We start from the raw sequence: 10285 nt of genomic DNA on the forward strand, positions 1-10285 counted from the left end.
TGGGATGGATTGGGATTCAGAAATTCGGATGTATCCGAATGCCTGAATTTTGGAAAATTCGGCTGAATTTTGATTCAGAACGAAACGAATCGCACATGTCTAATGCAAGCGTTGTATCCTTTCAGACCTATGATCAAAGCTGTACTTATTTATCTTGTGGAACTAAAGTTAATTTAAAACGTGAAGGCCAACTCCAAGCTCCTCCATACTGCCCCCTTGTAGAGACCCACCCTGTAATTTATGGGTGGGTCTCTCTTTTTAAAACTTCCTTTTTCAGATTTTTTAGGCTGGTTACATGGCACACAGGGTCCTCTTCCTCTTTGAAACTACTCCAATGGTGGGCACCACTCAATGGTGATGAGAATGGGACTGATGTGATGATGCCAGATGATGCTGCTCTCTTTATCTTTGTATGTAAGTGAGTGCAGGGCACTGTGCTGCAGCCCCATCAGGGGGCGGGTCCATGACGCCCTGCTCTCACAGGAGGTCCTCAGTCTTCCGGGTCAAATAATGCTGAGATTCATTCAACACAAAAGACTGAAGACATCTAATGCCACAAAGTTTTACTGCAAGGAACAGCACTGTACAAAAGATTGAAGGAGGTAGTGTACAAGAGCTCTTTTGCTTTGCACCCCTGCTGGGGGTTCTTTGAATTTTATTTTGCCCAGTGTTGTGCTTTATGATACTTATAGAGGGTACAGCCTACCTGGTCAGCGGTTCCCTATTTGTTCACACAATGGCAAAGTACACTATACTCCTTTTAGTTAGTAATGTGTTAGTTTGGGAATACCTGGCATGCAGGGCCAGATCTCCCACAAAGCCAACCAAGGCCCGGCCTCGGGGCAGCAGGGAGTAGAGGGGCAGTAGGGGTGTGGAATTCCTATCTCCCGATGCCTAGGACATGCAGTTCCAGGCACCAGGCGGGTACTTGTTTTCTACATTTAGCCCTGCTTTGGGCAAGCAAATCTAAATGTACCGCAGGGAAGCAGCCGCTTGTTTCCTACAAGTGATCTCGGCGATGTCGCCGAGATCACTTGTATGCAGCCTGTAGTTCTGCCATTCTCCATGGCGGGGGGTTTGGGGGGGAGAGGGGGGGGGGGGGGCGCATTGAGGAACCTGGCCTTGGGGCAGCAGAGAGAGTAAATCTGGTCCTGCTGGCATGCCCATTTGTAATGCAGGATAGGCATTCCCAAATACATTCACCATAGGCCCGCACTGTTTTGAAGAGTATAGAAGTTCCATAGCAGCCATAGCAGAGGCTTGGAGAAGCAGACACATCCATCTAACATATTGAAAACTCTATGAATCAGTCTGCAAAATAATTCCTAAAACTCAGATTAAAGCAAACCTAAATGATTACCTTATCAAGCTCTACTTCTCTTCAATGTACCTTTATGATATTCCCACGTGTGCACGTTTGATGTCGGCCAACAGCCGCCCTTACCATAGGATCTACTCTGAACGAAGGAGTACTGATCGAATATGTTACCCTGGCGCCAAAAGTCCTCTTAGCAGTATCACACAGATGCTTATTATATTAGCAGCAGGGCGCAAAGGCAGCAGCAAGACCGATAACAGGTGCCCGACGAGACATTGCATTTTTCATGGGAAGAACATCTAACATATAAACAGACACTACACAACAATACATTTTAGCAAAAAATGAATTATGGTTTAAAATTTTGCTTTAGTGACGGGTGGCCTGCAGGCATATTAACGTGGTTTGGGCTTTTGTCATCTGCCCTATTAGATGTCTGATTTAATAACACACTCATTTTATTTACTTTATGCTTGTATAAGTAATTAATTGGCTATTTTACAGGTCCAGGACATGTTCAGATGAGTGCTTCCAGAGGATGCTCTCACACGTAACAGAATGTTAAGTGATACCAGACAACCCTTTAGAACGCACTCTTTGATAATTGACCCCTGCCCCATCTCACTGCTGTCTGAACATTCAATATTGCACAGGCACAATTCCTTTTTTTCTAGCTCACAGGGAATAATAGCACCTCAAGGACTGTATTATATCACAGAAGCCTGGGGGCACCGACCTCTGGTAGCTTAAGGTATGTATATTCTTTCTGGACAATCTGTTTTTAAATGCCTTTTTAAAGCCATTTATGTTGCGGGGAGAGAAGTGGCTGGCAGGGACCTTCCATTTGGCATGGAAGTTTTGCTTTAGGAAGCCACTTTGGCCAACCACTAGATGGAGCTCTTTGAAGATGGGCTTTTTTGGCTTGCCTGGAGGTGTGTGGAAGTGATACCATGCAATTAGTTTCAATCACTCAACCATCTGCTGATGCAATCTGGGAGATATTTCATTTGTGAGAAAAATTAGAAAGTCTACTCAATTTGCCTTAATATGAGTTTTAAAAGAGAACTATGGTGTAATCTTTTTATCACATAGTTCTCTTTATGGTCATGGGAGGACATATAGTAACCTTCTCCCGTGACCCAAAGCTCAGTATGTAGCGGGCTATTGCCCGTTATATACTAAGAGCAATGCAGGCGGGACGGATCCTGACAATACAGTTGAGATACACCCCACTGGCTGATTGACAGCTGGCTCCGCCTATCTAGAGAGCCAGCTGTGCCTGCCCCCTGTCAGCGCTGGAGGATCGGAGTGGGGAGGGGGGAATCCCTGCGGTGAGATGATCGGGAAATGAGCGAGCGACAGTATGTGTTTGCTCACTTCCCGATCTATAGAGCCGACATGTGACAGTTTCAATGTCACACGTCGGCTCTAACTGTGAGGATGAGTGTAAATTACTCACCTCATAGATCTCTTTTAAGTAATTTTTTGAGATCCACAAAATATAGAGTGAGCAGGCCTTTATAGAGCCTCTGTGTGGGACAACATACTCTTACCAATTAGTCTGTGCCGTATAAGACCCGAGATCAACATCTCCCTGCATCTGTTGTTTTCTATTGCGCTTGTGGTGACGGGCAAATGCAGCTTGCTTTTAAGTGCATTTATCTTGCATTTGAGATCAATTTGAGATGCTTCTGAGATCATTCAAAATTAATTGGCAGGTTTCAATTGACCTTCAGTTGACCTTCTGCTGACCTGCATTAGATCCTTTTTCATCAACCTGCAATACAAACAGGGTTTGTGAATAACCCTGTTTGTATTGAAAGGAAAAACACTGCAAGTAAACATTTAAAATACTTGATTTTTCTGCACTGTTACTGCTAATTTTTTTACGATTGTGATAGGGTTTCTTTAAAACATACTTCATAAGTAAGATGGTTAAGTGCCACTGGTTGTAATTAATTCCTGCTCATCAAGTTAGTTTTTCTGTTAAGTTTCTTGCTCCTGTATCCCAGGACACCGTGGTATGCAGGGCCGGTTCAAGGATTTTGCCTACACAGGCTAAGGTGGATTTTTGCGCCCCCACCCTTAGTTGGCTGCCTATACATCCTTGCGCCAGCACTAGCCTGGACCCCACAATGCTAGGGCATAACATGGTAAAATTGCAACCTTTATCGCAGGGATCTTTTCCCTAGAGGCTGCTTTTTTTTTTTAAAGTTGTGCGGCTGTGCGTGGCTCCACCAGTCACGTCATCCATACCGTCTGCCATCTTTTTTTTTTTTTTTAAATGCGTGTGTTCGCAGGGGCTGGGGGCTTTAATTTTAGGGGGGATTTTACATTTTAGTTTATTTAACTTTTTCTTTTTTTTTACTTTTTTTTGTATATTTCTTTAACTTTATTTTTTTACATTTTTACTTTTTTATTTATTTCACTTTATTTTTTATTTTAGCTTATTTATTGCAGCCTCACAGACTGTCAGCGGTTTCTCCTTACAGTCTGTAATCAGCTGTCTGTCCCCACTGACACAGATCGCTGCAGCCGATTACAGCCTGTAGGGAGAAACCGCTGCAGCGGGGAGAACGGGACGGACACAGTTATCTCCCGGGACAGGGATTCAATTTCTCCGCCCCCCCCGCCAACAGCGCCCTCAGGCGGCCGCTTGTGCTGCCTTGTACTAGCGCCGGGGCTGGTGGTATGCAAATTCCGTCCTAAGCTCCTTTCCCCACCTCCTGCACCCCACTATTGGTTTATCACTGTAACAGGTGACCTCACTGGCCAGAAAAGCATCACGGAAGGGAGTATGTCGAGGATATTGACCAGGGCATTAAATTTGCATACCATGAGATTACCGCTGTTACATACCAGTTGCACTTTACCATCTCTGGTTGCTTTAAGTAGGCTGAAGCAGAGTTGTAAATAGTTTATTTCAATGATGAAGATGTGCATAATTAGACTGCTGGCTGACTTTTTGAGTAGACTTAGTGACCCCTGTCCTGCAGGTAGCATAGACATGAAATGGCCTCAATATTAAATGGTTGCACTATCGGCGACAATAGAACTGTTTTCCTGGAATAGGTTAAACGTTGGCTCAAAGTATTATTTTTAAATCTGCAAGTGAAAAACTTGGTTTGTTTTGCTCTGCGTTGTTCATATCTTCAAAACCAAAATTAAAAATACTAATTCAGTTGAGACATAAAGACTTAATAGAGCTGGAATTCTGCATACAGACAGATCAAAATGATACAATGATTGTGGTACTTACACAGTTTCGTCATTCTGGAACTCCAGTTCTCCATAGGCATCCTCAAAGTCAATGCCTCCTCCCCGAGCTGTGCCCTCTAGTGTCCGATATGGTATGATCACAGTCCCTCTTGCCCCAGAGTTCCTCAGCACTCGTACCTCCAGCACCCCAACACTTTCACTGACACGAACCAGTTTCTCTTCAAAAGTAAAAATTCCAGCATGATCATCATCCAGAATGGTAACAGTGGCAATGAGCGGTGAGACCAGACGTGCCTTGGGGCGTCCGTCCCCCTCTGGTTCAAACATTCCTTCTGCATCTCCGACACTCAAGTTCATTAGACGTACAAAGAAATGTTCATCTTCCTCAAAGATATCATCATCAATTATACCGACTTTGATCTCTTTTTGGGTCTCACCAGGTTTAAAAATCAGTGTTCCTTCACTATACTCATAGTCTGAGCCAGCATTAGCTGAACCGTCCTCTGTCTTGTAGTCCACATAGAAAGTGCTTGTGCCATCTCCTCCTTGGCAGGCAACAGTGAGAGTAACTAAGCCACAATTCTCCAGACACTGGTAGTTGCAGGGCTGAAAGAAGATCTTGCTTGTGTTTTCTTCTGCAGTTTCAGAAGCCACCTCCTGTAGGTTAGCTGGCTTTTTGCTGTGGTCAGCTGCATGTTTCTTCAGCACGTTGCCTGCCCCAATCATCATACGAGTGGCTTGAATACGATAGAAAGCTCTGCTCTTCTGCTGGTGCAACAAGGCATAATAATTGGCCATTTCAACCAGCTGATCCAGCTCGCGCTCTGGGTACTTCTGCTTCAGTTCTTTTAGAATGCGGATAACCTCTTTGCGGCTTTCATCGAGTTCCTTGGCTTCAGCAGCAGCAGCTTCACTATCTTGGACTACGTTGTCTTTCATTTCTGGTGCCACCACTGCACCAGAACCCAGTTTGCCATCCATTTCAATGCTTTTGGGAAACTCACCCTCTGTCTCGATAATGATACCTCTTCTTTTATCTGCTCTGTATCTCTTGTAAACATATTTGTAGAAAAGAAGTCGTTTGTCTGCAACCCAGGCAAAGAGTACACAGGCTGGGAAAAATAAGAGGGTGACCAGTCCCTCCCAGACTTGAACACGACTTGGGGAAATCACAGCAAGAATGAGATACAACCATATGTAGGCGAAGATGCTCCAAGTGGCAGTGACAAAAAAAACTCTTGGGTGCTTGATCTTTCTTGATTCGCCATTGGGGATGACATAGACACAAATGGCGATTATGACAAACATATTAAAGGCAGCAGAACCCACAATGGTTCCTGGTCCTAGTTCTCCAGCCTGGAAGTTATGTCCGCACACTTCAATGACAGAAAGAAGGATTTCGGGAGCAGAGGATCCTAGAGCCATCAGGGTTAGATTAGAAACTGTTTCGTTCCATATTCGGACAGTGGCCACACTGGTTTCTCCATTTGGCTTGGTAAGAGTAATCTCCTTCTCTTGAGAGGTAATAACTTCAATGGATGCCATGAATCGGTCAGCAATGATAGACACTCCCAGGAAGAGGTAAAGCATGGCTACAAAATAAACGACAGCACGAGCGACTTTGTCTCCTGTTGATGGATTGTGGGGCCTCCAGACTGGAAGTAAGATACCTGGCTCACACCTTTCTTTCCCAGTTGCTTTACAGGTTTCATTTTCTGATAATTTTGAGGAGGCCAAAGCTAGAGCACAGGCCATAAGAACAAATCCAACTCTCAGGTATGCCATGGTTGATATTTCCCTTGTAATGGTCCTCAACAAGATGGTGAGTTTATGGCAGCTCTGGACTATAATGCCTAAGTGAAAAAAAAAATACATAAGTAAATACAGAGTCGGCAAACCAAGGCAAAACACATAGAGGGGAATTTATCAAAACTGGAGCTGACAAATTCTGGAGCAGCTGTGCATGGCAACCAATCAGCTTCTCTCTTTCATTTTCAAATCTTAACTGATCAAACTGAAGAGAGAAGCTGATTGGTTGCCATGCACAACTGCTCCAGATTTGGTCTGCTCCAGTTTTGATAGATTCCCCCCATTGCATGTTTTTATTACAGACATATATCGACTGACAGATTTTCAGTAAATATATATAGAATTACTGCTAGAACCACTGACATATGCATCTACTTTGCTAGCTTACCTATACCAAGCCATGTAAATGGATCGCAATGGAAAATATTGCAGTGAAAGACAATTTCAAGTCAATAAGAAGCAAGGACAATAAGCTTCCAGAGAATTGTAGAATATTACATGGAAATAAAGACCTAGTTGTGCATCTATCATGTCTTCTTTTTTACTTGTAATGCTTTTTTATACTTTAATTGTTTGAAGTGAATCTCTAGCCAAGCTAAGGATATTTAAATAAATGAAAAAAAGCTTTAAAGAAGAACTATGGGGTAAGGGTTTTTCCCCATAGTTCTCCTCAGGGTCACGGGAGGACATAAACTAGCGTCCTCCCGTGGCCCAAAGCTCAGTACACCGCGAGCTACAGCGAGCTCCCGCAGCCGGGACGGGTCCCGATATTACTGTCAAGATCCACCCAGCTGCGTGATTGACAGCTGGATCTGCCTATCTAGAGGCAGAGCCTGCTGTACCCGCCCCCTCCCCCGTTCGTTCCTCCAGTCAGCGCTGGAGGATCGGTGGGGGGAGGGGGGAATCTCTGCAGGGAGCCGTGAGTGACAGTCACGGCTCTCTGCAGGGGCAGGATCGAGAAGTGAGCGAGCGATGGTATTTGTTCGCTCACTTCCCGATCTCTTGAGCCGACGTGTGACAGTTTCATTGTCACAGGTCGGCTCGAACTATGAGGTTGAGTGAAAATCACTCACCTCATAGTTCTCCTTTAAAACAAGCCATCTGAAATCTGTACCAACAGCACTGTAGAGCAATTTATCCTCAAACTTCACAGCAGAAGTATTGAAGTAATTCACTTTTCTGTTTACATTAGTAGAAGGCTGCTTAGTCACTGCTGGAAGAGGGGAGCAGGGTGAGTTGAGTTCCTGAGAGATGAACTTGAATGACTTCAGTGCTTCTTCTGTGATGTTTGAGGATGAATTGCCCCATATTGCCTGCAGCTACAGATGTCAGTGAGGGTTGGTTTTAGAGCTCAATTAATACTTTAAAAAATTTTTAAAAAATGTCCATAGCCCTGCCACAGATTCACTTTAAAGTATCACTAATGAGACTGCTGTATTATAGTCAACATAGGCCATGGCCTGAGATGACAGTGGTTTATGGTGTGGTACACACACTTCATGTTGCTCATTGTTAGTAAAAGCATTATTGTGTATAAAAAAGGTTCAAGAATGACACCTCGCTTCCCAGTGCTATCAAGCTGTGTCCTAATGAGTACTGTGTGTAGTTACATTTTGCCCACTTTGGGTCCATACGCTTAAAATCGAACTGCTAGCAGAGTAGGGTGATTTTAGTCTTTGGTTCGAGGCTTGGTGGTTTGCACAATGTTGGCAGTCTTTTTCAATAATGCAGTGCAAAAAGTCATGGTTATACACAGTTTATAATCATCTGAGGATTTCTGATTGGTTGCCATGGTTACTATATTTTGTCCACCATCACTGCTCTTTGCACTACCGTGCTGAGTAAGAGCTCCAGAAATCAATGCATTGAGCTTTCTACTACCTATCCTCTTATTGACTGAAATCCATAATAAACAAACCGTCAGGCTCTCTATTCCTAACATAATGACAACTCATGATATTCTCACTTCCACTTATACATTATAGAGAGTGCCATTCAAATGAAACTCAATCCAGCTTCTTTAAAAAGCCACAACAAAGATCAATAATGAAATGTAAAGTGAAGTAATCTCAAGTAAGCAGTTAGCAGACCTCCCAACTTTATGATATGGGAAAGAGGGACACCTTTGAGAACAAATTATTTAGTAAAGGGATATGGCTTTGGTCAAGCTGATTGTGAATAATCAATGTGTACTAATATTTTGTTTAACCCTTTGATGATTATTTACCATTTTGTATCCTTAGTGTTTGAAAACACTGTATCCTTTTGGCATCCAAGCATTTGACAATTAACAGTGCAGTAATGACAGATCGAATGTTTTGCAAATGAATACATTGTTTATAGTTTATTATTACACAATTATTTATACAAGTCTATACAACAGAACTGAAACAGTGGCTGAGGAGAAAGGAGGTACAGGATTTGTTTTCCAAAAGAGGAGTTGGTTGATCTAAGCACAGTAAACTAAACCCTGGCTGAATGTTAGGAATTATGGAATTTTAATAATCACCAATAATCCTTGCATTGCCTTGAAAAACAAACCTAAGTACTCAACAGGATGTATGTCTCAAAACTATACAGTAAATCTTTCAAACCTAAAAGAGCTACTGTATATAGTTGATTACGTTTCGCTATCATACATCCCGTGAACTTCCTGCATCTACTATAGCTAATGGAAACAGTCCATCAAATATATCAAGCCATGCCAAGGTTATTACTTGATTCTTCCTTATGGACCAATCGGAAGTTTTTTGCTCTTAGAGGATAGATTTACTTTTGTAAAGTTATCCTTTAATCCCCCCTCCATGATAGACAACTCAGAGGCGCTACTAGAAACCTCAGGGCCCGGGTGCGAGAAACCATGAAGGCCCCCAATGCAGAGCATTGGCCTGCTTGGGCAATGTCGGTGCCTCGGCGGTTACTGGGCTCGGCTCTCTTCCCCCCCCCACAAGTAGCAGAACACCAGTCATTCTTATACCCTGGGGTATAAGAATGAAGGCATGCTGGGACTTGCAGTTCAACTACAACCAGCATGCCTTCATTGCCCCTGTACACCTCTCCACATCACCCAGGGAACTATATGTCCCAGCATGCAAGCCCCCTGCAGTAGTTCCCTGCGTGATATGTGAGAGTTGTACAGGGACAGTGAGTGCATGCTGGGACTTGTAGTTCCCTGTATGATAGAAGGCTATTTTAATTACATGGGTTACAGCGGCCGGGAACATTGAGGCGGGTCTATGTATCAGGTGGCTGCTGCTGGGTCCTCGCAGCTGAGGCCCCTGTGCTGCCCCAGTATTTGCCTGCATTTCTGGCTAGTTGTTTTCTCTGCCCGGCCCGCCCGCTTGTCACTGTCTGGCGGCCGAGGCAGCCGCACCGCCGGAGCCCAGTTTGTTATGCCACTGCAGGGGCCCCTTCCTGGGCCCCCCCAAGTGGCGGAACGCCAGGGCCCGGTCGCATATGCGACAGCTGCGACCCTGGTAGTTCCGCCACTGCTCAGAAGTTAAATCTTAAAAGTGCATTCAAGTACCCTAACTATTAACAAAATTGTATCTTATTTGTGTATCACTCGGCTGTAGATCCTCAAATCATCTCTGGATTGGTGGCTTCTGGAGGTTGGTTCCTGGAGGGTGGCTACTTTTGTTCACCATGGTCCCTGTGTGTTTTGTAAAGCAGGAGCGTTCCGTGATGTGGTGTCACCCAGAGCGGCTATCGGGTGACACCCCGCTGGGACGTCATCATGCGCACTTACCTACTGGTGGCCATCTAGGAGACGGATGCCTGCAAAGAGAGGAGGGGACGTTTACCCGGCAGGATAAAGTATGCTGCTGGGTCCCCTTCTCTTTCTCATGCAATTGTCGGGCTCTCAGTGACCGAGTGCCCGACTCTTCAGAAGGGGTGACAGCAAAATTACTGTCAGTCATTTTGGTGTCACCCCCCCCC

General features: G+C 44.4%; 1 protein-coding gene across 6 annotated transcripts in view; it reads right to left on the minus strand.

Annotated features, from left to right (window-relative positions):
* SLC8A2 (solute carrier family 8 member A2) overlaps nt 1-6371 on the minus strand; it is a 96616-nt gene extending 90245 nt beyond the window's left edge. For all 6 annotated transcript variants that reach the window (XM_018556013.1, XM_018556010.1, XM_018556009.1 and 3 more), the window contains exon 1: nt 4578-6371. In XM_018556013.1, coding sequence (XP_018411515.1) covers nt 4578-6322 — 1745 coding nt within the window. In that variant the 5' untranslated portion in view covers nt 6323-6371. The remainder of the gene's footprint in view (nt 1-4577) is intronic.
* Nucleotides 6372-10285: the final 3914 nt, after the last annotated feature.

This window comes from Nanorana parkeri, unplaced genomic scaffold (genome assembly GCF_000935625.1).
Source record: "Nanorana parkeri isolate BGI_ZX_2015 unplaced genomic scaffold, ASM93562v1 scaffold221, whole genome shotgun sequence".
In the NCBI taxonomy this organism is placed as follows: Eukaryota; Metazoa; Chordata; class Amphibia; order Anura; family Dicroglossidae; genus Nanorana; species Nanorana parkeri.